This window comes from Microcaecilia unicolor, chromosome 1 (genome assembly GCF_901765095.1).
Source record: "Microcaecilia unicolor chromosome 1, aMicUni1.1, whole genome shotgun sequence".
In the NCBI taxonomy this organism is placed as follows: Eukaryota; Metazoa; Chordata; class Amphibia; order Gymnophiona; family Siphonopidae; genus Microcaecilia; species Microcaecilia unicolor.
Window position 1 is genome coordinate 655,273,462 of NC_044031.1, and position 26,249 is coordinate 655,299,710.

Sequence of the window (26,249 nt, forward strand, 5' to 3'; positions counted from 1 at the left end):
GGAGACTTGGCTGAACCTGAGAGGGAAGAACGGAAGCACGCAAAACTGAGCCTGACACTGTTGTGTACAGTGTAGCCAGCCCTTGTGATCCTTCCTGAATCCTGCAGCACTCAAGGAGATGTGAAGAATCGGGGGCTGGGATTGGGCCCAGCCCCGGGAGGGGTGGGAGAGGGAGGGATGGAAATGTACATTTTTTTCTAATTTTGTATTTAGCAGAGTATGGAAGAAAATTAATTTCTGTTACTTTTACCAATATTTTCACTGCTTATAGAATCTGGCTTTCTTAGGGGGTCAAAGTGACTGTGTGGCGGGGCACGAGGCATCATTTTATTTTTTTGTGTCCTCTTTGTCTCCACAAATATGGTAACCCTATTCCTATTCTCTCTCTTCCCCCGCTAATGAACTTCTTCTCTTACTTTTGCTATATTAGGCTTTCCTAGGGTTATCATGTGTCTGGATTTACCCAGAGATGTCCTTTTTGAGGGCACCGTAGGGTGTCCGGGCAGGTTTTGTCAGCCTGTCCTTTTGCCTGGGTTTGCAGGCAGGCTAGCGGGCAAGCCTCAGGTTGCCCTCCCCTCACGTACAGTACCTTATCATTTCCTGGTGGTCTAGTGGCCTCTTTGGGGCAGGAAAGAACCCCCGCTTTCTTGCCCGGTGCTGACGCTGCTTCAAAATGGCTCTGAGATTTTAATGGCAGCCTTGTGAGACTTCCATATAAGTCTTGCAAAGTCACTTCTTGAAGTCTTGGCAGCCATTTTGAAGCGGTGACGGCAGCAAGCGGTCAGCAGCAGCGTCTGGCAGGAAAGAGGGGGGTTCTTTCCTGCCCCGAAAGACCACTAGACCACCAGGGCATAATAAGGTACGGGAGGGGATGTGAATGGAGTCATGTGGGTGGAGGAGGGAGGCTGTGAAAATAAAAGTTGGAGAGGAGACATTTTTTTGGGGGGAGGGAAAATAGGGAAACAGAGGGGGATAGAGAGAAGAGGAGAGGGAGATATGCTGCTCGTAGATGGGAGGGAAAAGAAAGGGGGACATGCATGCATTTCATGAGCATGTCATGTACATATTTGCATTTAGCAGAGTACGGAAGAAAATGCATTTCTGTTACTTTACCAGTATTTTCACTGCTTACAGTATCTGTCTTTCTTGGGGGGGGGGGGGTCAAGGTGACACTGCGGTGCATTGGTGGGATGGGGTGTGGCAGGAGATGGGGAAGGGCAGGGGCATGGCAGAGGCGGGCTGAATTTTATTTTTGTCATGGCAAATACGGTAACCTTAGGCTTTCCTATTACAAATGGCGTTCCTCTTTTACTTCTCACATAATGATTGAAAACCACTTTGATTTGTTGTGAAAGGCAGTAATAAACATAAATAAAAACTGATAGAGGGTAGAACGGAAAGGGTTTAGGGAGGAAATTAAGCTGGGGTAGAAGGCTTGGTGAAGGAGAGAGCGAGCTCTGTGGAGTAGGCTGGGAGGTACACTTTCCAGAAAGCAGTGCAGTTCACTCTTGCTGTCCAGCTTCCTCTGGAAATTATTTTGGAGGAGGGGCAGGGTAAGGTAGAGGCAGGAGTACATGGTGAGTAAGTGCTGAAGAATGCCTTTGGAAATTGTGTACTCTGTGGAATCTGCGTTAGCCAGCTGATTTATGTTATATAAGTCATACCCATAAAAAAAGTTAGGCTCTTGGTGAAAGTCTGTCAGAATGTTAATAAAAAGGTTTTTTGAAGTTGATAACTCTGCAACACAATCACACTGTGGAAATCATTCTCTCTATTAGACAGGCTAATGGTATAACTGGATTCCAAACAAGATTAGACAGGGCACTGTTCTTGCTTGGGTAGGGTGTAGAGATTGGAATGGGTAGTGAGTTTTGGGTAGTGGGATGGGTATTCGGTAAGGCTGGTGGTTTGGGTAAGTAGGGGGGTGGATGTTCGGTAGGGGATGGTAATTGGGATGAGTGGAGGTGATTCCTGAATGTAGACTGTAGTGATTGGGGTGGATATTGGGTGTAGAGTGTGGTGGTTGGGGTAGATGTTGGTGTGGGGTGTGAAGATTAGAGGTGGGTCTTGAATAGATGGTAGTTTGGGATGGGTAGGTGCAGTGACTGGTGTGGGTGCTGTGGCTGGAGTGGGTGATTTGGATGGTGCAGTGATTGGGATTGGTGTTGAATATGGGGTTTGTTTTATGGGGTGAGTGTTGGGTGGGGTGCAGTGATTGGGATGGGTAGGGGGTGGCTGTTGGGTATAGGGTGTAGTGGTTCAAATGGGTGTTGGGTATAGGGTGCAGTGATTGGGATGGATGTTGGTAGGGGTTTGGTGTGGGTAGAGTGGTTGGGTTGGGTGTCGGGTGCAGTTACTGAGATGATGTTAGTAGGGGCTGGTTGTGGTAGTGGGTAGAGGGTGGTTGTTAGGTAGGGTGCAATGACTGGGGTGTGGATCTACAAAGTCTGATTTTTACTCAACTTCAAATCTGAAACATCATGATGTAGGAAGAGCTCCCCTTGGGAAGGAGAAGCTGCATATAACTTGGCATGCTTGTGCAAAATGTGAATGAGCGAGTGAGATGGGTATGTAGGGCATGTCTGCTCTGCATGTTGCGTGGTTTGACAAAGCTGTTATGGGCATGTCTGTGCTGAGTGTGGATCTGCCTTTTCCAGATGACTTTTTTTGTGTATCTGACCATGGCTGTGCTTGGCACAACCGATAGACCAGCTTCATCCCTGCAAACTGTTTTAGTCATGTAACGCTCAACGTTTTGTTCTCTCTCCTGCACAGATACAGCAATACTGCTCTTTCCAGCTCTTTCACTGCTTTCTTCTGGTGGGATCGTCTTTCTCCTCACAAATATACAGGTGTGTGCTCTTGATTCCAAAATCCTGCCGTCAGGGCATAGTATCTGCTGTTGCTTTGTTGAACCGTGTTACCATTACTGATCTGGGTTTCTCTTTTCTCCAGGTGGGAAACTTGTTTGATGCGCATCGCTCTACGATTATTACCCTCTACAATGGAGCCTTCGATTCCTCCTCTGCTGTTTTCCTCCTTGTAAAGGTACTCATTCCCCCAAAGCACCCTCTCCCTATTCCCTTCACTTTGCTACACAAGGAAGCAAATGTGAATAAGCAGACAAGGAAATGCATAACAAAGCTGTCAAGAAAGGACTGGGAATGGCAGCTCATCTGGGGAGAGGGGGGGGGGGGGGACACAGAGCAAGGCCAAGACTGAACAAGGCTATGAGTGGTGAATAGGGTGAGGGGAAGGGCAGATAAGGAGGACATACATGTTTTGCTTACCTAGCAGTTCTTTCCTGCTGCTTTGGGCATCTGGCTCAGTCCAAACCATGGTAGGATCTGGTGTCAAGCCTTCCTTAGAAAGTACCTTAGAGCTTTTTCCCATGCTTATATCTCCTCCCAACTTATCTTGCTTAGTTATTGCAGTAATAGTTCTCAGTCAAGGGCTATGCACCAGGCTTCTTCCTGAATCGTGCTATTATGTATTTTTATTTGTTACATTTGTATCCCAAATTTTCCCACCTATTTGTAGGCTCAATGTAGCTTACATAGTATGAAGAGGCCTTTGCAGGCTCCGGTGTGAACAAATACAGGGTGATGTTGTGGTAAGATCAAGTTCATGTGGCACAGCCACTTTAGGAAATCAGAGAACGGAAGAGTTGTGTTATGTCCATTACGTGCTTTAGTTTGGTTGTGTTGCAGAGATTATTTATTTATTTATTTATTTAGGCTTTTATATCCCACACTTTCCCGCCCTTGGGCAGGCTCAATGTGGCTTACATTAGTTCAAAAGGCTAACAGCAGTATAAAAGGACACTTCAATCTAGTAATAGACAAACAGACACATTGAGGGCGAGGTAGTTGGTGGGGAGAGACAGAGGGAGAGAAGTGAGAAAGGAGGTAAGGAATGCAGTATAGTCGCATAACCTAATGGGTCAGAAAACATTAAGGCAGTGCGGAGCTGCAGTGTAAGCTGTCCTGAATAAAGCGGTCTTTAGGGAGATTCTGAAAGCCTGTTGTTTGGAGGTAGCTTTTACTGAGTTTGGTATACCATTCCACAAACGTGCACTGATGTAGGGAAAGGTAGATGCGTGGCTGGTTTTATACTTGAGGCCATTGCACGAGGGGTAGTGGAGATGTAAATAGGATCAGGAAGATTTGCTCAAGTTCCTTGGTGGCAAGAAGATAAGATTATCCATATAAGCTGGAGCTTCGCCGTGAAGGATTTTGTGCACCAGGGCGCAAATTTTGAATGTTATACGTTCCTTGACAGGTAGCCAGTGCAGTTTTTCTCGTAGTGGACTGGAGCTGATGAACTTCGATTTACCATAGATTAATCTTGCAGCAGTATTTTGGACAGTCTGTAATTTTTTAAGAAGTAGTTCCATGCACCCTGCATAGATACCATTGCAGTAATCAAGATGACTCAAAACAAGAGACCGCACTAAATTGCAAAATACTTCTCTAGGGAAAAAAGGTTTTATATGCTTCAGTTTCCAAAGAGAGAAGAATGCTTTTTTCACGGCTGCATTAGTGTGATCTACTAGAGTTAGATTTCTGTCAAGTATTACTCCTAGAATTTTCAGAGACGTAGAGATTGGCAGGTCAAGCCCAGGTGCAGTTAAGGTGGTAGGATTGTACTTGTTGTAAGGTGATGTGAGTAGAAGGCAATGAGTTTTCTCTGTGTTGAGCTTCAATCTAAAGGCACATACAATTTGTAACCCAATGCTGATGTTGGCAGCTATTTCAGCTAAGTCTTTTTTGAAAGGAACGTAGATGGTGATGTCATCCGCATAAATGAACGGTTGGAGACCAAGTTTAGAAAAAGCTGCGGCTAGAGGAATGAGCATCAAGTTAAACAGTGTAGGAGAAAGCGGCGAACCCTGTGGTACACCACAGACAGCTGGCCAAGAAGGCGATAAACTTCCTCCGGAGATGACTCGGTAGGTTCTGGTGGTCAGGAAGCCCTTCAACCAATTCAGTACATTGCCACTGGTCCTGAAATAATCAAGGAGCTGCAGTAGAATAGTGTGGTTCACCATGTCGAAGGCACTTGACATGTCAAATTGCAACAATAGAATGCTTTTCCCGACAGCTATCTCCCGCTTGAAGTTTGAGAGTAGCGTGACGAGCACCGTTTCTGTACTATGGAGAGGGCGGAAGCCTGACTGCGATTCATGGAAGATGTGGAACTTTAACAGGTATTCATTGAGTTGCTTATTCACCATGCTCTCCATCAATTTCACAAACAACGGAATCGATGCTATTAGCCGGTAGTTGGTGATTTCCTTGCTACTTTTCTTGGCGTCTTTTGGGATGGGGGTGAGGAGAATGTTTCCAGAGGCATTTAAGTTGGATCGGGAGGGTATGCCTTTTTAAACAGGTTGGTTTTTAGTGATTTCCGGAAGTTTAGGTGGTCGTACGTCGTTTTCAAGGCTTTTGATAATGCGTTCCACAGTTGTGTGCTTATGTAGGAAAAACTAGATGTGTAAGTTGTTTTGTATTTAAGTCCTTTGCAGCTTTAGGTAGTGCAGATTTAGATAAGATCGTGTTGATTCGGATGTATTTCTAAATGGTAAGTTGATCAAGACTGTTATGTAACTCGGGGCTTCTCCGTAGATGATTTTGTGAACCAGGGTGCAGATTTTGAAGGCGATTCATTCTTTGATTGCAAGCCAGTGTAGGTTTTTGCGGAGGGGTTTTGCGCTTTCAAATCGCGTTTTACCAAATATAAGCCTAGCTGCTGTGTTTTGAGCGGTCTGAAGTTTCTTTAAGGTTTGTTCTTTATATCCTGCATAAATTCCATTGCAGTAATCTAAGTGGCTTAGTACCATTGATTGTATCAGGTTGCGAAATGTTTCCCTCGGGAAGAATTGCTTCACGCATTTGAGTTTCCACATTGAGTGGAACATTTTCTTTGTTGTGGATGCCACTTGGCTCTCTAGTTTTAAGTTATGGTCCATTGTAACGCCAAGGATTATGGGCCCTAAATTACAAATCTAGCCACTAGATGTCACCATTGTGCAATGACTATGACTCCCCTCCCCACCAAGAACTGTGAATATTTTTCTTTAATGTCCTCAGCTTTGGCTGGTGAGTCATTTGACTAATATGTCTGTGACAGATCAGTGTGTTTTAAGACTGCACGATAGAGAGTTTCACGAGGACAGAAATCTAACCCGTCTCCTCCGCAAGTAATGTCCTCCATCCCAGCTCACGGCCTGCCCAGCCCTTGCTTTGCTGCAATCACCTTGACTCCCCCCTCCCCCCCCCCCCAAGAAAGCCTGGTCAAAGATAAGTTCAGGATGATTTCCCTAGGCACCCTTCTCCCCATGATTCAGGAACAAGATTGGCTGTGCTGTCTAGTCTTGAAGGTTGTCTATACCCACATTTTGATCTTTACAGCCACAGGAAGTATTTCAGATTTTGAATAGGGAAACACCACTACCAGTATCATGTTTTTCCTTTTTGCCTTGCGTCAGCTCCCAGGGTCTTCACCAAATGTTTAGCAGTAGTCGCAGCATCGCTATGCAGGCTGGATGTTTGTGTTTCCCAAGCTGGATTATTGACCCGTCATGAGCATATCGCAGGAAGGGAGCATAAGAGTCAATGAGGAGAACTATTCAAGTGCTGGAGGTCCTAGGGTGTGTCATAAACTATCCCAAATTCCACCTTCTCACAGCCTAGCGATTGGAATACATAGGTGCCTTGCTCAATACAATACAAGCTTGGGTCTTTCTGCCACTGGCGGGAGTGGATAGTGCTTGCCTCACAGTTCCAGAGATGCAAGCAGATGCTGAAATTGTTAGGCCATATGGCCTCCACAGTGCATGTCACCCCCATGGCTCGTCTCCATTTAAGAGGTGCCCAGTGGACTCTGCCTTCCCAGTGGTCTGAAGGCACGGGGAACCTAGCGGATGTCATCTGAGTTCCTTGAGAGTGTGTTCAATCCCTCCTCTGGTGGACAGTTTGGACCAATATGAGTGTGAGACTCACATTCCAAATTCCACCTCCTCAAAAGATGTTGACAACGGATGCATTCAACGGGATGAGGGGCTCATGTGGATGTGCTTCACATCCAAGGAGTATGGTCTGCTCAGGAGACAGGTCTCCACATCATTCAGGTTGCAATGTATTATATGAGCAAGCAAGGGGTTATGGGACCTTACCCCTTAGAGGTGCCACTGAGCTCTCCTTCGTGGGATGGTACTGCATACGACGTACATGGCTGGCAAGGACAACAGCCTGGTGGACAGACTGAACAGGGTAATGCAACCTCACGAGTGGTCTCTTGTGAAACTTGGGCAAGATTCGGAAACAGTTATAGTATCTGGGTTTAAAAAACGTTTGGACAACTTCCTGGAGGAAAGGTCCATAGTCTGCTATTGAGACAGATATGGGGAAGTCACTGCTTGCCCTGGGATTGGTAGCATGGAATGTTGCGACTATTTGGGTTTCTACCAGGTACTTGTGACCTGTATTGGCCACTGTTGGAAACAGGATACTGGGCTAGATGGACCATTGGTCTGACCCAGTATGGCCATTGTTACGTTCTTATGTAATTGCTTCATTCTGGCTGAGACAGATCTGGTTCCCTCTTCCGGAGTTATACATGGAGTGTTTTCTGACCCTCATAATGCAGAACGAAGGGTCCCTTCTGCATTCAAACCTCCAATCTCTGACCCTCATATTCTGGATGTTGAGAAAGTAGAATTTAGTTCTTGAATCAGCCTGAGGGTGTCTCCATAATCTTGCTTGCTTCCAGAAAAGGTTCCACTAAGTTGTTGTTCTTTTAAAAGGAGGAGGTTTGCCGTCTGATGTGAGGGCAAGACTCTAGATCAGTGATGGCGAACCTATGACACGCGTGTCAGTACTGACACGCGTAGCCATTTTCGGTGACACGCGGAGAAGCAGCGGAGTTCCTTGAGCGCGACCTCCCTCCCCCGGTGAAATCACCCCCCCCCCCCCCCCGGTGCATGTTTACCCGCTGGAGGGGGGTGCCGTGTGCGCTCCTATTGGCTCCCTCCCTGCTGCTCCCTCTGCCCCGGCTCCTGCACGGCCGTTAGGGGATCTTTGATCTCACTTCCGGCCGGCGGAGCAGAGAGCAGCGGAATGCCGTGGGGGACGCATCTCTGAGGGCCCTGTGATCACCATTACCCGCAACCATCATCCAATCTACTGTTCTGGGGTGTCGTGGATTTGTAATTGACCATCATTACTGAGATAGGTGAGGGGGAGGCTGGGAGAGGCGAGGGCATGTGCTATGGGTGCCGTTTCCCGCCATTAGAAATAGCGGCAGCCGTCTTAATTTACATAAGGTGGTCAGTTAGGCTAGTTAACCCCTAATTGCCTGCAGGGCTAACAGGCTATCTATAATTCTATCTTCTGTCACTGCCCCCCTGATGGAGAACCCAAAAAATAAAAAACCAAGGTTAAGTAAAGGAAGTGGTAGTAGCAGTAGCCGACATTTCAAGAGACATGGACCGAGATGTATGGCATTATAGAAAAAAATGGCAGATCATTTTGCGTTCTATGTACTGAAACGGTAGTAAGCAGAACGTGGAATATAAATAGACATTTTGAAACTAATCATTCCCAGCTCTTGAAAAAAAGTGAGGATGAAAGGAAGGAATACATTTCCAGGCAGCTACACTTTTATAAGAGCCAATCTAAGTCCATCCTTAAATTTGTAAAAGGTTCTACAAATTTAACATCTGCAAGTTTGAGCATTGCTCACTCCATAGCTCAGCATGGAAAAGCACTCAGTGAGGGAGAATTTATTAAAGAAACTCTCCTAAGATGTGCACCAGTTCTATTTCACGATATGCAGAATAAAGATGCAATTATTAAGAGAATATCTGAGTTACCAGGAAATTTGGAGTGCCTGGATCCGATTACCAGACACTTTTAGCACCCTGAAAAATATAGCAATGGCTTTACTCACAATTTTTCCCTCTACGTAGTTTTGTGAAACCTTATTCTCAGCGTTAAATAATATCAAAACCAACAAAAGAAACAGATTGAAAGATGAAGTTAGTAGTGCTTGCTTGGGCTTGAAGTGTACAAAATACCAACCTTCAATTGAAGATTTAGCCAATGAAATTCAGCAACAAAAAAGTCACTAATAGGCAGATTAGTTAAAGAATTCCCCCTCCCCCTCACTTATCTTAGTTCACGGCACCCCACACAAGTTAAATAATATCAAGACCAACAAAAGAAACCGACTGACAGATGAACAAAGAAGTCACTAAGTAGGTAAGTTAAATAATTAGTTTTTGGTTTATTAAATACAGTTTTATATTACAATTATACATTTTTGTTATTTAAACTATAAATATCGCGAAATAATGGTTTTTTTCTCGAAGTGACACACCACCCGAGTTATGCTTGGTTTTTTGGCGAATTTTGACACACCAAGCTCAAAAGGTTGCCCATCACTGCTCTAGATCCTTTATCTTGCCCTACATAAAAACTGCTTGAATACCTCTTGCACCTCTCTGAGTCTGGGTTAAAAACCAACTCTGTAAGGGTGCATCTCAGTGCAATCAGTGCTTACCATTTTCGTGTAGGAGGTCATATAGTAACATAGTAGGTGACGGCAGAAAAAGACCTGTACGGTCCATCCAGTCTGCCCAACAAGATAAACTCATATGTGCTACTTTATGTGTATACCTGACCTTGAATTGTATTAAGCCTATCAGAGGAGAGAGAATGCATAGTGTTGCATTTTCAAAACAACACATGCTACTTTTCATGGAAAAATATTCTGAGAAAAATCAGGTGCAAATCCTGGGGGCAACTTTTCTTTGCCCTTCTGAAGGGGAAAGTCTTTCCCTTTGAGAATTGCTGTGAAGCTCCCAGAGTTTTGAAAATTGCAGTTTGAAAATACATCTAGAATATACAACAAAATATTCGTATGATAGTACTTATTAAAATGTATAGGAAAAAAATCATCTCTGACCCCACTCTGTCAAAGAAGGAAGGAGCAAAGCTAAATCTCTCCTTCCCAACAAATAGAATAATCCTTCAGGAGCAATCTGCTGTCCTTAGCAGAGGATAATTTTATAGGGGCTGGGCACTGCCCATCACTTGGCACCAGCTTTAGCAGAGCTGCAAGATGTTAGAGACAGTAGCAAAAAGCTTAGAAGTCTTCCTGCAGATGGAAAACCACATGAATGATTTTATAGCAGCAGATGGAAACCTCGTTAGGGCAGGAGGGTGCCTACATTTGGTGGGGGAGGGGGGTTGCCAGTCACGCTTACTTGGTTTACCGTGGTACCAGGCCCTTGGTTCACAGCTGTCTGTACTTCTCTTTCTGACAGGAAGTTGTCAGAAGGGGCTGGATGCAGCTGCACTGGAGTGCGGGCCTTTGGCGGAAGGCCTCATGGCAACAGCAGGCCCAGGGATGGGGAGAGGCAGTGGTGACAGTCTGTAGTGGGGAGGCAGCAACGCTAGCTATGACTTGATTTTGTAATTAGCAGTTGTCCCTTTTTATATGTGTACAGATTTCTTACATATATTTGTGTGTATGTCTCTGTATTATTATGGATGTGTGTGAGGTGCTGTCTTTGTGTTAAGTGTGTGTGTATGTGTGAAACTAAATGTCAGTCTGTGTGTATGCGTGACAGTGTCACTCCATCACCATTTCTGTGCATCTTTGTGAATGAAGAGTAAGAGTGTCACTCTGTTAACCAGGTTTTGCATGTATGACTGTGCTGGGCTATGTCGCAGCACTGCGGGGTTCAGAGTGTAGTGTAGTGTACCTAAAGACAGAGAGGAGAGAGTGTGCCCACAAACTGTGCCAAAATGGAGTGAGCCTGCCTTTCGGCATAATGCTAAATCAAGTTAAAAATAGCATGTTTATGCAGAAGGAAACGCTCTTCCCCTCTTTTCATCATTGTGCTGTGTCATTTACTGACTATGGGGCAGAGCTAAATTTAAAGCCTGAGTAGACAGCTCACGCTGCATATGTCCATTCACAGCTGTCTGGATTTATTTTTAAAGCAGATTGTGCCTTCCTGGTCCATGTGTGTCATTTTGGTGGAATGAGCCATACCAGGCCAGACCTTAAAGGGTTTCGGAGTTTTGAGCAGCCTCTGCATATTTCTATGGGCTTCAGGGAGTAGAGAGCAGCCACAAGGAAATTACTGCATTTTGGAATAGTAAATTTATTTATTTATTTAAAAGCATTTATATCCCACATTTTCCCACTGGATGCAGGTTCAATGTGGCTTACATATGCTAAATCAGGAATACAGTATTAATGGCATATTAAACAGTACAAACAGTAAATTAAAATTTGGTATAATATACAACAGTAGAATAGTAAAGAAAATAGATTCATTTCTGGATTATTTGAAACCAAAGAGATTAAGCTGATTATGTTGAATTTGGAGGGTAAACCTTTTTGAATAGTACGGACTTGAATAATTTTCTAAACTTTAGATAATTTTGGGTTGATTTAACTAGTTTAGGTAAAGCATTCCACAGTCGAGTACCCAGGAAAGGGTAAAGGGCCATGAATTTGAAGGGCCTTTCCATGGTTCAACGGCCAAAGCAGTTTACATGTTATATATCACTTTGTATTTGTTTACACCAGAGTCCGCAAGCGCTTCTTCGGGACTATAAAAGCCACATTGAGCCTACAAATAGGTGGGAAAATGTGGGGTACAAATAAATAAATATACAGGCACTTCGCTTTCCCTAGTGTGCTCACAATTTAAGTTTTTATACCGAGGCCAATGGAGGATTAAGTGACAAGTAGCTGCAGTGGGAATCAAACCCACTTCCCCAGGTTCTCAGCCCACTACTTAAGGGGCTGATATTCAGCCAGTGTGATAACTGTCCTGAAGTTGTGTGCCAGCGTCACTGGATTGGTAGCGGTGCTGAATATAGGGATGTTGCGACCACCATACTGACATGATCAGTTTAATTTAGGCCAGCAGGCCTGAACTAAACTTATAACTTACATGGACAGCGGCTGAATATCGCTGCTCACAGAATAATTTTTTCATCACCCTACTTCAGCCTGTTTTGTATATGGACCGATATCAGGCTGTTTACTAGCCATATAAGTTAAAATATAAGGATAGGGCTTATCCAGTTGCCTGTGAATACTTAATTGCCTTTATATATCTGACTGATCTGAAACAGATAGTTCAGAAGTATATAATTTTTTATAGAAATCTTGAAACAAATTCAAAATTTGGTTGTCGTCTGTGACCATAGAATTGTTACCTGGATCTTTTAGTGAAGTTACCTTTGTTTTACTCTTTTTACCTTTTAACAAACTACTCAATAAACGGCCCATCCTATTATTTTCAGAATAATATTTAGCTCCAAAAACAGCCATTTGGTGAGAAGAGATTTTACTTAATATCATATTATAATCTGAATGAAGTTTACAAAGATTTTGAAAAATATTACATTTGGAAGTAGAAGCATATTGAATTTCTAAAGATCTAATTTTGGTCTCAAGATTAATGAGCTCTGTTTTTTGTTCCTTAAACCAAGTTGCAGAAAAGTTTATTATAATACCTCTTAGATATGCCTTTAATGCATCCCACCAGATACAGAGTGAGGTGTGCTCTGTTTTATTAAAGCAGCAAAATTCCTCAATACCTTTAATAACAGTTTCTTTAAAACCTTTCATTGAGTAATTTTACATTAAATCTCCATATCAATGGAGGTCTAGTAGGTCCTGAAATGATAAACTTATAGGTGCGTGGTTTGAAATAATTATTGGCAAGATTTCAGAAATAGAAATATCTGAGATTAAATCACTAGACACCAAAAACATATCTATCCTGGAGAAGGATTTATGTGGGATAGAATAAAAAGTATAATCTCTTGTCGTAGGATTCAATATTCTCCAAATATCATGTAAATTCAAATCTTCCATAATCTGTAAAAGAACACCTCTACTTTTAGAAGAAGAAGCAAAACAAGAAGATTTCCTATCTATCAAAGGGTTCAATGTTATATTAAAATCTCCCCCAATTAACATTGGAATATGAGGAAAAAGCTGCTAAAGTATCAGCAATTCTTTTGAAAAACTGCGGATCATCATTCGTTGGTGCATAGATACAACCTAGGAAAAATTTTGTAGATCCAATAGAGATCACAGTATAAGACCACCTACCCTGTGAATCTGAATTAACAGAAATAACAGAGAAAGACAAAGAAGATTTTATAAAAATGGCAGTTCCATTTTTTCCCCCAGTGCAGGAGAACAGGATCCAAGTGTATATTTTGGATGAGAAAGTAAGCACATAAAATTTAAATGAGTTTCCTGAATAAACAGAATATCTGGTGATAATTTTGTAATATATGTCCAAAATTTAATTCTTTTGAAAGGGTTATTTAGACCCTTTATATTTATGGAAAGAACGTTAATATGACTGGTCATAATAACAAGTTAGATCTTGCTGATTATAAAGAAAGGATATAATATAAATTAAAAATATAAAATACTTAGCCAAATACTCATACATGTAATGCCTATAACTCAGCCTTTCAAAAATTGATGAAAACTGCATATAAACAGTAACCAAAACAACAGCTAACCACATAATAAAAAACAGCTTTATAAGTGTGAACACAAGCTGAACCTACAGCCAAAGAGATAGCAGCAGCTTCCCATTAAGATAAAATGATATAGTAATGCTAATCCAAGTAATAGAAGAGATTCTGACATCAATTTACTGTATTAACTTAAATTAGTGAGAGATCATGAAGCAGAAGCAGATTTCCTTGTGGAAATATCCATTGCAGCAAAACCTTGTTGATCCAAATATTCTATTAGAGCCTCAGGATCTTGAAATGATTTGGTGACATTATTAATTGTTATTTTCATAGTTACTGAAAAAAATAGACCATGTCTGGCTCCAATACTTTTTAGATGTGCACGAATAGCTAAGAATCTTTTCCTTCTGTCAATAGTATTTTTATGAAGATCAGCCACTATAATAACAGAATGACCTTCAAATTTCAGAGGAGGTTTGGCTTTTGCTAGTTGTAGTATCTGAAATGCTTGCTGGTATCATAGTAATCTTGCCACTATTGGTCTCAGTTTCTTTGCTCCTTGTATAATAAATGATGGTGTCTTCTGAATTCTTTCAAATTCCGACGGCGGCGTGAAAGAAGTGTGAAGTACCTTTGGGATCCATGTAGAAATAAATTGAAGTAAATCTTGACCTTCACACTTTTCGGGCAATCCCAATATTTTAATATTATTCCTCCTACACCTATTATTAAGGTCCTCTAATTCTCTGTCCAGCCGTTGTAGTTTCCTGGTTAGCTTAGAAACCTCTTACAGTTGAACGTCATGTACATTTAAACGAGACTCTGACTATTCAATACGTGAAGAATGAGACAACTGCTGCTGTTTTAAGAATTTCTGCCTTAAGCCCTGATAATGTTTCACCATTTATCCTAATTACTGACAATTATACCTTGTCCTGATATCATTATATTATGTTGTTATCCACTTGCCCACTTAACATAATTTTCGTATGAACTTTAATAGCAATAATTCTGAAAGTCTTCTCCGTTAATATGATTGCCTGTTTCACAAAACTTGAAAATTCTTGGAGTTACTATTGATCGAAACCTCACTCTCAACACCCACGTGAAGAACACGACGAAAAAGATGTTCCACTCCATGTGGAAACCCAAAAGAGTAAAACCTTTCTTCCCGAGACACGTCTTCTGAACCCTGGTATAGTCAATGGTAATAAGCCACCTGGACTACTGCAATGCACTGTATGCTGGCTGCAAAGAACAGACTATCAAAAAATTCCAAACAGCCCAGAACACTGCCGCCAGACTCAAATCTAAATATGAAAGTGCAAAACCCCTAAGAGAGAAACTTCACTGGCTCCCACTTAAGGAACGCATTGCGTTCAAGATCTGCACAATTGTACACAAAATCATTCACGCAGACGCCCCAATCTACATGCTAAACCTTGTGGATCTACCTCCCAGAAACGCCACAAAATCATCCCGCAAATTTCTCAGTCTGCACTTCCCCAGCTGTAAAGGTCTAAAATACAAGCTGATGCATGCCACTACCTTCTCCTACATGAGCACGCAACTATGGAATGCATTACCCACAGACCTAAAAACAATTGAGGAAATAATTAACTTTCGCAAATCTCTGAAAACATATCTCTTCAACAAAGCCTACAAAGAGAACCCATAGCCCCAATAATCCACCTCACCAATCCATCCAGTTATGAAAGTCCACCTTCTAAACTTACTCACCCAATCACTTCCTTCTTCTTCCCCTTACTTAATCTCTACATATTACTAATTGTATCTGATTTCCTGGAATGACAATATCATAACTAAACTATGTAAGCCACATTGAGCCTGCAAATAGGTGGGAAAATGTGGGATATAAATGCAGCAAAATAAATACATTTGAAGTAGTTCTGCCAGCACAGTCTGAAGAGAAACATCTTCTCGGTTATCATTTTTATTTTTACCTGGAGAAGGTGGCTCTGGTTTTGATCGCTTAAGCCCTTGAGATGAATACTGAATCACAACTTCTTTATGAGGTCTTGCGGAAGCCATGAGGTAAGTTCCTCACCAAATTTTACGAAATTGATGTTATCAGAATAAATAAAAGTATGTCGGGAAGCGGAGCCTAATCTCTATGCGGCCATCTTAGATCACGCTCGCGCCAGACCCCCGACACAACATAATGTTGTGGCATGTAGAGACACCCCTTGGTCTCACTCTGATCTAAGATGTTTTGATTCTGCTGGTTAAATGAAAACCTTTGCCATCTAGTCAGTAGAGGAGGAATGCTGAGGTACATTTTTGATGAGTGCTACTATTATATATTCTCAAGGGAAAAAGCCATTTTTGGTTTTCCCTAAGATTGGCGTACTGTGGACTCTTGAGGCAATCGTTATCACCGAAACACGATCCGTGTTGAGTCCCTACTGTGGTTATGCATTCTCCTCGTATGGTTTTATGTAAATTTTTTAAAGTTTTTAAGGTACTTTTTGGTCATAACCTGGTCTTTGGTTATTTCCACTGTCTGTCTGCTGCTGCTGCTGCTAAATGTATAGAGAGCACCTATATATAGACGCCTAGAGGATGCCTGATTGGGAGCATATGTTTTTTTAGAATACTAGCATATCCGAGTATTATCTATATGTGCTTATGTGGTTAGACACAAGCACTTAAGCCAGCCATAGAGCTTGTGTAAGTGTTCTCATGTAACTGATAGCAGTGCTTCTCAGCCTAATACTTGAGGCACACCTAGGGCCAGATGCACTAAAGTCGTCGGAAGAGCCCTTCCCTTACCAATTCCATAGTGAATCGGTAGGGAACGGCCATGCATGAAGGGAATGGAATGCAAATGAGCTGCTCGTTTTAGCTCACTTGCATTCTCTATTCCCTCGGAAAACAGTCGGCCGGTGCTCCATTATGCCCCTCCTCCAGGTCTCTCTCAGCCTATCCCAGCGCGTTTAGCTGTCACTGGTGTCAACTAAACGCACTGTGATTGGCTGACAGGCCGTGGGTACGACTTCCTTTTTTTTGTTGTTTTGAGTGACGGATGTCCATAAAGGACGTCCCTGACGAGCACTTGGACGAGGTGGACGTCTTCCTGCAGTTTTTGTGATGGGCGTCCTTTTTGGATGTCCCTCCAGGTCTCTCTCAGCCAATCACCGCACATTTAGCTGATATTGGTAATAGCTAAATGCACTGTGATTGGCTGAGAGAGACCTGGAGGGCGGGACGTCCAAAAAGTTTTGATTTGGATGTCCTCGCACGTCCCGATCCTGTGGCGGGGGGGGGGGGGGGGGGCACGAGCTCAAAACAACCTTGCAGGGGCTGTTGAGAGAACTGTGGTTCTGGTCAGTTCAGGCAGGTAAGAAAAACACGTCCAAAAAGGACGCCCATCACAAAAGCTGCAGGACTACGTCCAGCTCGTCCAACTGCTCGTCAGGGACGTCCTTTTTAAAAATTTGATAGAAGTCTTTAGAGGTGAAAAAATCCCGGGCAGCCCCAACGAGAGATACAGACCTCTCGTTAGGTTTTCCACAGTAAGGAAAACGGTAGTGTATCTCATTATAATAGCCTTTACCCTTATAATGACACTAATTAGTCTTTACTATAAACACATTCATTTCATTTATTAAATTACTGTTTTCAAACATTTAATCAAACAAACATTCCCAATCCTCCACAGTGAATACCTCGTATAATAATCTCTTTCAACATAACATTCCACTTCTTCTGACCCTAATAGCTCAGTCCAAAACAGTCCATCGCGGGCTATGCTCTGCTCAAATGTCCTGTTAGTAGTTGTAATCCATCACTGTTCGATCAGTAAAAAATCTCCAAAACAGTAGAAACCAACGGTCCTAGAGGTCTCAATCTCTCATAAAAAGTGGATAATCACAAAAATGGGCAAACACCTTCTGCTGCTGTACTTTAGACTTGCCCACCTCATCCATAAAATTCTCGCAGCATTCAATTTATACGGGACTCACATCAGGTTAGATCGTATCTGTCGTTCTCCACTCAGACATCAAACTGGTCTCAACACAGGCCGTGTTTCATTTTTTTTTCATCAGGAGACCTTACACAAATAACATCCCATCATTATACATACTATACTCTTAATCCGCATATTATTATTTACAAAATTACTTACACATTAAATGTTTGAAAACAGTAATTTACTAAATGAAATAAATGTGTTTATAATAAAGAGTAATTAGTGTCATTATAGGGTAGTTGATACAGAGTACTAATTACTAATTGGATTGTAACCCTTGTATTACGTGCTACTGGAACTTCCTATAAACAGTTTAACATTGACCTAAAAGCCCATCTGTTTACTTTGGCGTTTAATGAATAATTACTTTCCTGATTTTAATAGTTCCTTTTTTTATCTATCTCTGTAATTGTTTTTTTTTTTTTTTTTTTTTTTTTGTGCATCACTTAGACTTGTTTTTTTTTTTTCCAAATGAGGTGATTCATCACATTTTTAAAATAAACATAAACAATAGGGCACTTTTTTGTATAGTGGCTGCGGCTGTCCAGATAAGAACCTGGGAATATCTGGCCTATAGATTTTTATGTTAATGCTTATATAATTACTTATAGTGGTTTTAGTTTTTACACACTACTCCCAATTGCAGTGATACTTTTGTGGCTTCGCTTTGCTGTTCTTACTGTTTACAGATCACATCAAGCAAGAGTTTGGGCTTTGACGGTAAAATTAGGAAACGGGATCCTATTCACACTTGGACCTCCATAAAGGCTGCATACACCCTTTGGCACTGTACAAATTATAATGTAATGGAACAAGGATAAGAGAAAGAGTACCAGACCTCAGCAGTCAAGGCTTTCTCCTAACAGATAAGGAAATATGTGGTGTGAGCAGTGTCCCAGGGCAGGTGGTTAGAGTCGGGAAGGAGGGAGCACTCGATGGCGTGTTCTGTATCCTGGCTGAGGTCATTGGAGACTAGCTCCACCCTCATCCCCTTTCCACATCCATCCTGTGGTTTGTGCCCTATATGAGGAAGAGGGCAGGTAGCTTAGAGAAGGGAGGTTGCAAACATGGAGCAGTGATAGCAGAAGTAGCTGTGTGTGACATTCTCTCATATGCTGCCTCTTCTGCTTTCTCTCACCACGTTCAAACGTTGACTCACTTTCAGTATTTGCATTCATTGTACTCTTGTTCTGTTTATTTGTCTGTGCTACTTCTCATCACCTTTTCCCTTTTTGGTTCTTTCTGTTGCACTGTGTTGCTCTTCTTTTTTCTATCCCCTGTCTTCTCTCTCTCTCTCACGCTTTTATCTCTACTCTGCTTCTCCTCTCCTGGGCAGGTGCTGCATGAGTCTGGATTCTCCCTGAAATCTATGTTCCTGTTTATCTCAGCCTGCAGCGTGGGGCATCTCCTCCGGACCTTCTTCTTGATGCCACGCACTCACATCCCGTACCCCGTGCCTGAGGGGTACAGCTATGGGTAAAGATCCATTTGTGTCACAACCTCTATTTGGTACATGAGGGGGTTCGGCTGCAGGGAAAGGTCTATCTGTCACATGATGCACTGCAAATCCCTTTTGTCTCTGTCTTGCAGAGCTGCCAAGGGGGAACAGTAGTTACCTGGGAGATTTTCACCACACTGGGACACCCTCATCCCCTGAGTCCTTGCAGTAAAAATACCAGAAAATTCCCCTTTCTATGCAGGCACCATCCCCCTCATTCTATAAGCATGCATACACATTTGTGTGCAAATTATAGACTTCCTACAGTTATGAACATAATTTAATTGACAAATTAGGCACTACCTAATCAGTGGAGTTAAATTGGTGCTAATTGGCACTAATTTGCAGTTATGTTTGTAACTGCACTTAAGAGCCGACGCTCAAAATGTAACACCGGCACTAGAGGCAATTGTGCCAGTGTTAGTGAGCGCAGAGTGCTTAGAGGGCTCTAGCGTGGGAGACGACTTGCACGCCAAAGAATAGCGCAAATAGCATGCAAATGTAGTAAAAGGATGTTAATGAGATAATTTCCTGTTTTCTTCCCAATGCTCAAGAGAACATTGCACAAAATAAAGCCGTCTTACTTCTGAAAACCTAGCACCAGCTCAGAGCAGGCGTTAGAGTGTTAAAACCATGAGAAAATCCTCTCTTCAGTCTTTAAAATCTGCCGTTTTTTATTTAATTTGGAAGCAGAAGGAAGCCCGTGCAAGCTGCTAAGTGCTGGTAATGAGAGATGAATGTGTGCGAGTCGGAGCAAACCCCAAAGTGAAAGCACACATCAGCGTCTTTTTCCTGCGCTTAAATATAAACCTTTCATTTAAAAAAATTTGAAAAGCTTATATTTAAAGTTGCAGAAAACAAGTGCTAATGCCTGACGCATGCGCACAAGAGTTGAGCTTACTGCAAAACTCTTCTGCGCATGCGCCAAGCACAACCCCCTTGCTTTTGCTTTTACAGCGTGCATATAATTTGAATACCATTTCCTTTGAGTAGTGGTGAGCTAGTTTTCTGTGCTGTTATAGTGGTATGGGCTCTGTACTGTTGGCTTTACAGTGGGAGTTCTGAGCATTGGCGTGCCAGTTTTGTATTCTGTATCCTTGATACACATAACTGTAAGGGGGGTGTGGACGGGTCAGGAGCATGCCCAGCACTCACATGCTAAAATTTATGGAATACCAATAGTTAAAGTGTGCAACTTTTAACATTTAGTTGCAGACATTTACACCAGTCACTGACATGGCGAAAGCAGCCACGCCTAAATGTTGGCATGTAACTGTGGACTCTTGGAATTCTGTGACGGCAATTATATGTGTAATTGCCAGGATAGAGTTTGTGCTTACTGCACAGCATCTTCATGTGAAGAATTACCCACCTTGTGCATGGGACTTGTATTTTGCACCCTCAGTAGGTTATTATGGGGAGTTTGTGCTGGGCAAAGGAGCAGACCCTTTTTTCAAGACCTAAATTTGTTTCAGCCACAAACAGCCCAGCCAGCCCCATGTTTTACAATGAGACTGAGACTAATTAATACAAGTATCAATATTCACAAAGTCACCTTGTTACAGTGCCCCCTATAGATATATAGCACCACCCTTCCCTTGGCTCAAGGGCAGTCAACCCAGGCCTTGTGAGATACCCAGACACTCTGATTTTTAGGATCTCCACAGTGAAGACAGTATTCAAAAGAGTTACACTGCTAAATTGCTCTCTGAAAATTTACTAGAGCTGAGTGTCTACATTTATGCCCAAAATTTTACTAAACTCATAAAACTGGGAGCCTAAAACGTAGGTGGCAACAGGGACAGATTTAGGATGAGACAAAACGATTAAGTGCTTAACACCAATTTTTTTTTTTGCTCTAGGCTCATAAATTAAGCTCCTGAATCTAAGCAAAAGGATGGTAGGCCTAAATTTATTAGCATAACTTAGGTGGATTTTCAGCTGAAAACTTAGGTTCCTAAGTTTGGCTGAAAATAAGGAACATTTTTAGGCTTCAGGCTTTTAGGTTCCTAAATTTAGGGGCTGTGCTTGTTTTGAGTATCAAACCTAATGAGTATGCACGAAAGAGGTTTGCATCCACTGTCTCCATTGTAACCAAATCTGTCGCTTTCTCATTTATTGTGGCTGGGTGCATTCCAAGTACTGGGTTGAGAACCATTGCCGTAACTGAGCTTCCATGTCTATGTGCCATGACTAGACTGAAGGCATCTGAAATGAGGGACAGTCTCTAGAATATATCTGTATAGTGCCACATATGTCTAGTAGTGTTGTTGAAATGATAAGTAGCTCCTTGTTTCTTCTTAAATCTCTGCATAATTAGGTTTAACAGAATCCTGGGCACACAAGTCCATAAAATAACTGATTTAACTCATCCCAGATTGGTGAATGGCAAATTTGTTATCACCCAGACCCTCATGTTGATGTGTTCTGTATAACCAGATCCTGGGTATTAGAAGATAAGTCATTGGCTCCTTAGAAGCCAACTTTTCAAAGTGATTGGGGGTGACAACTGAATGTTCCCTGGTCACATTAAAAGGTTTACTCAATATTGGGGGTGCTCAAGCACCCACGGAGCTGGCTCCTCTGAGAGGCTCTTTTCTCTGTTCTCACAAACAACAAAATCAGAAAAAAATCCAAAGCTCGCCAAATATGTGGAACATCAAAAAAACAAAAGTTGAGCTTGACATCATGTGACTGATGTATGTTTTTACCACCTTAAATGTGTAATTATAAGAATAAAGGAGGAAAAGACCATGTATGTGAATGTCATTTTCTGAAGTTGTCAAGTAAGCCAGTAGGTTAACTTGTCAATTATGACCATTGGTGCCTGGTATAAGAGGTATTGTGAGGCTATGTCTTGTGGAAGACCCCCAGTTGACACTAGCACAGATCCATGTGTGTCTCTGTCCAGTGTGCTTTCCCATGCTAGCAAACATTTTTTGCACTCAGCTTATTTACATACTATTCAGTTACTATATTAGAGAGCAAAATGTTCACTCAGATTTAATGCTAAGTTTCTGCATCAGCCCCTGTGTCTGTATATGTGAGAGAGAGAGGGAAGAGCAGGAATGTGGGGGTGAGTGAGAAGAGAGATTAAGGACTTGGGGATCCAGCTTGGTGAGCTAGAGGAGAAAGAGCTGGAGTTGAGAGCAAAGGTTGAGGGAAAGAGTGAACAGCAAGAGCATGTGAGGAGTGGTGGGAATGGATGAGTGAGAAGGAAAACAAGTGTAGGGGGCAGAAAGAAGAGCAAGCATGAAAAAAGAAGAAGAAAGCAAAGGTAGATGGGGAGGTGAGGGGGAGAGGAGGAAGAAAAAAGGGACAAGAGTAGAGAGAGAAAACCAAGGTTTATGTCTCTAGTGAACAGAAGTGCCTTGTTTAGATATTAGATACTGGACTTGAAAAAACTATGTAAACCTTCGTTTCAAGATTTAAAAGACCAAGGATGGAATAGTGATAGAGGCAGGAAGGCAGAGGCTGTGTTCCTATCAGGTTCCTACAATTCAGGTTAAATAATACACTATTTGCTTATTTACTGCTCAAATTTGTACATACTTCTGCATAGTCTGTGTTGAGGTACCAGTCCTAAGTTTTATTTTGAGTTTTCTTTCCTTCACTTAGTTAATTTTATTTGTTTTGTTTGGATAAAGGCAGCTTCATTCCTCACTGCACTTTTCAAGCAAGCCTTTCTCTTTGCTTGTGATCTGAGCTGGATCTACAACAAAAAAGCCTCCAGGAAGATCTGCATCAATTGGATCAAAGGACATCAGGATCAGAAACTGCAAAATGAAACCATCACTACAACTAACCACAACTAACAGCCTACTACTTAGAAACTTGGGCTTAGTAAATACCAGATCAGCCAATAAAAAATTTCCTATGATCCATATCATCAATGAATACCACCTAGACCTGGCTGGATGAAAGTGGAGGAGTACCATTGGCTGAACTATGCCCTACAGAATTTACTATCCTGTACCAACCAAGACAAGGGAATTGGGGTGGATAAGTAGCAGTCCTGTTGTGAGAGACAATCAAACAGCACAGAGTCTCTATCCCCGACCTGTCTGAGTCAGAATGCCCCCTAATACATCTGGGAGATAAGGATACAGTGTGGCTGCTCATGGTTTAGAGAGCACCTCACAACAACACATCATCTGTGCAAGAACTGCTAAATCTGGTGACTGAGGTAACCCTGAGCTACCCTAGGTTACTGATCATGGGAGACTTTAACCTACACATCGAAACTCTAGACCACCACTGCTGCCTTCCTTCATACAATGGCAGCTCTAGGATTTACTCAAGTGATCAAATCTTCAACCCATGAAAAGGGCTATATGCTAGACTTGATGTTCTGCAAAGGGGTTGACATCTTTGAACACAAGGCTGGTGGCATCGAGATAACACCCTATCATGGACTGATCATTTTCTAATCAAAATTTCTATTAATGACTACCTAAAACAGATGGGTCCAACCAGAATTTGGAAGGAAATTCGAGACATGAGAAATCTGACTTCTGATAACTTCCTAGAGGCCTTGTCCTTCCCCCATGTGGATGAAAAGATGATGACATCGTCAGATCAGGTTGATATGTGGAATGCATGCTTAGCAATGGCATTAGAAAAAATGGCCCCTCTAAAGAAGGTCCTATGCTCTACGCACAGATATTCCCTGTGATTCTCCCCAGAACTAGGAGTCCTTAAGTATCAAGGATGCCAACTTGAAAGAAAATGGCAAAAATCTCACCTTGATAAAGACAGGCTCAACTGTACGAAATACATGGCAATCTACCGCCATTCCTTAAGAACAGCCAAAAACAATATTTCTCTCATCATGTTGAACAAGGTGCAAATTCAACCAAGCAACTTTCTCTCAACACATTGAACAAGCTGCAAATGCAACCAAGCCTACAGCAAACCCCACAAGAGAATCAGCCTTCCCAGTTGCAACTAACCAGCAATGATTTTTGCCACATACTTTACCAAAAAGAAATTAAAGGTATCCATCAGCACCTATACACAGTCCCATTGAAGCTCCCACCAGCTAATGAGGAGAACACTCCCTCTCCCCCAGCATGCACAGCCATCTGGGACTCATTCAACCAGGTCACAGAGGAAGCTCTTGGAAAAAATCCTGAAAGGTCTATGGCCTACAACCTGCCCTCTTGACTCCTACCCAGCAAAGATAATACAACGAGTGAGCTTAGGCCTCGTTGAATGGGCCACTAAAATTGTTAACACTTCTTTATGGAAGGGCAGCTGCCAACAACACTAAAAATAGCTGTGGTGCGCCCCTTACTGAAAAAGAGCTTCCTTGACCCAGACAAGCTCAAAAACTACCAACCAATTTCTAACATTCCTTTCTTGGCAAAATTTACAGAACAGATAGTCTGCTTTCAACTCAACTGGCTAATTGAAAATAATTGGCTAGACCCGTGTCATTCTGGCTGCAGACTTGGGTACAAAACTGAGACAGTTCTTATGTCCCTTCCTGATGATCTGCACAGAATCCGTGACCAAGTATCTGCCTCAATACTAGTGTTGCTGGATTTCTCAGCAGCCTTCGACACTGTGGGTCATAATAATATGCTTACAAGGCTGGCAGAAACAGTTGTCAGTGGCACAAGTATTTACATGGTTCAAATCTTGTCAGGAATCCATACTGTCTCCCATTTTATTTTAATATCTCTGGCTGAGCTGCTTCGGTGAGTGGACACAAAATTCTATATCAATGCTGATGATGTGCAACTGCTCATACCCATTGAACCAGATCTGCCCACAGCCTTGAGTAAATTGACTGCCTTTATAACTGCAACTCAGGTATAGGCAAACAACAGCAAACTCTGCCTGAACCCAAGCAAAACAGAGATTCTTTGGGTACCTAACGCAAGTGGACAAATTCCTGACTGCAGAATAACTTTTGAGAAGTATGAACGCCCCCTAAAATCACAGGTCAGGAATCTTGGGATACTGCTAGACTCATCACTCACCCTGATCTCATACATTTAAACAACTTTTAAAAGTTGTCTCTATCACCAGCGGCAGCTTCGAAATCTATCCCATTAATAGATGAGTCTGACCACAGTGGTCCATGCCATGATAACATCACTGTTAAATATGTATTTTTTTAAAATACAGTTTCATGGTAGTCCTATTAGGTTTTAATTTGTTCTCAAGTTTACCTCATTTATTGTATTTATATTTGGTCATTTTGCTATTGTTATGCTGTTCACAAAATTTTATGTTTGTTTTGTTTTTCTTACATTTGTACCCCGCGCTTTCCCACTCATAGCAGGTTCAATGCGGCTTACATATTATATACAGGTACTTATTTGTACCTGGGGCAATGGAGGGTTAAATTGACTTGCCCAGAGTCACAAGGAGCTGCCTGTGCCTGCAGTGGGAATCGAACCCAGTTCCCCAGGACCAAAGTCCACCACTCTAACCACTAGGCCACTCCATATGTTAACCTGTAGCACTGTACACTGCCTTGGGTGAATCGCTTCATAAAGGCAGTTAATAAATCCCAATAAATAAATAACAGGATAAGAGGATTCTTGATTGGGGAGGAAAAGAAAATAAGATGATACCTTTTTTATTGGACATAACTTAATTCATTTCTTGATAAGCTTTCGTAGGTTGCCCTTCTTTGTCAGATTGGAAATAAGCAAATGTGGTAGATGACAGTACATATAAGTGAAACATCAAAGCATTTCAGTGACAGTCTAACAGGATGGGGGTTGATGGGTCAGAGACAGGAGGGTGACAAACAGAGCAATACAACTTTGTAGTTTATAATTTATGGTTTATAATGGGCTAGAAAACCCAGATCTTTGTTAAGTCTTGTCTGGTGGGTGTCAAAATATTTGATCATTCTGACTTCAAAGGTCTTACGTTCCTGTATTGTTTTAAAGTTACCTTTCAGGACTCTTACTATGAAATCACTGATACAGTGTTCTGGTTTTGTAAAGTGCTGCCCCACAGGCGTGGCACTTGATTGGGGAGGAAAGAATCTAGAGCAATAATGTGGAAGAAAGAGGAGGAGGAATGATGAAAGGAAAGTAGATAGGAACAAAAGAAAAAAGCAGAAGGGGACAGAAAAGAAAGAAGAAAAAAGCAGTGAAGTGTCTGCTGCTGAAGGAAAGAAATGAAGAAGAGCAACAACTGAAATAGGAAAGAGAACATCAACGAGACAGAAGGCCAAAAAAAAAAAGAAGAAATGGGTAGA

At 42.1% G+C, this 26,249-nt stretch overlaps 1 protein-coding gene across 1 annotated transcript in view; it reads left to right on the forward strand.

Moving 5' to 3' along the window:
• SLC43A3 (solute carrier family 43 member 3) overlaps positions 1–26,249 on the forward strand; it is a 247,485-nt gene that overhangs the window by 153,738 nt on the left and 67,498 nt on the right. The window contains exons 6-8 of the mRNA XM_030186408.1: positions 2,776–2,852; positions 2,956–3,048; positions 18,863–19,002. Coding sequence (XP_030042268.1) covers positions 2,776–2,852; positions 2,956–3,048; positions 18,863–19,002 — 310 coding nt within the window. The remainder of the gene's footprint in view (positions 1–2,775; positions 2,853–2,955; positions 3,049–18,862; positions 19,003–26,249) is intronic.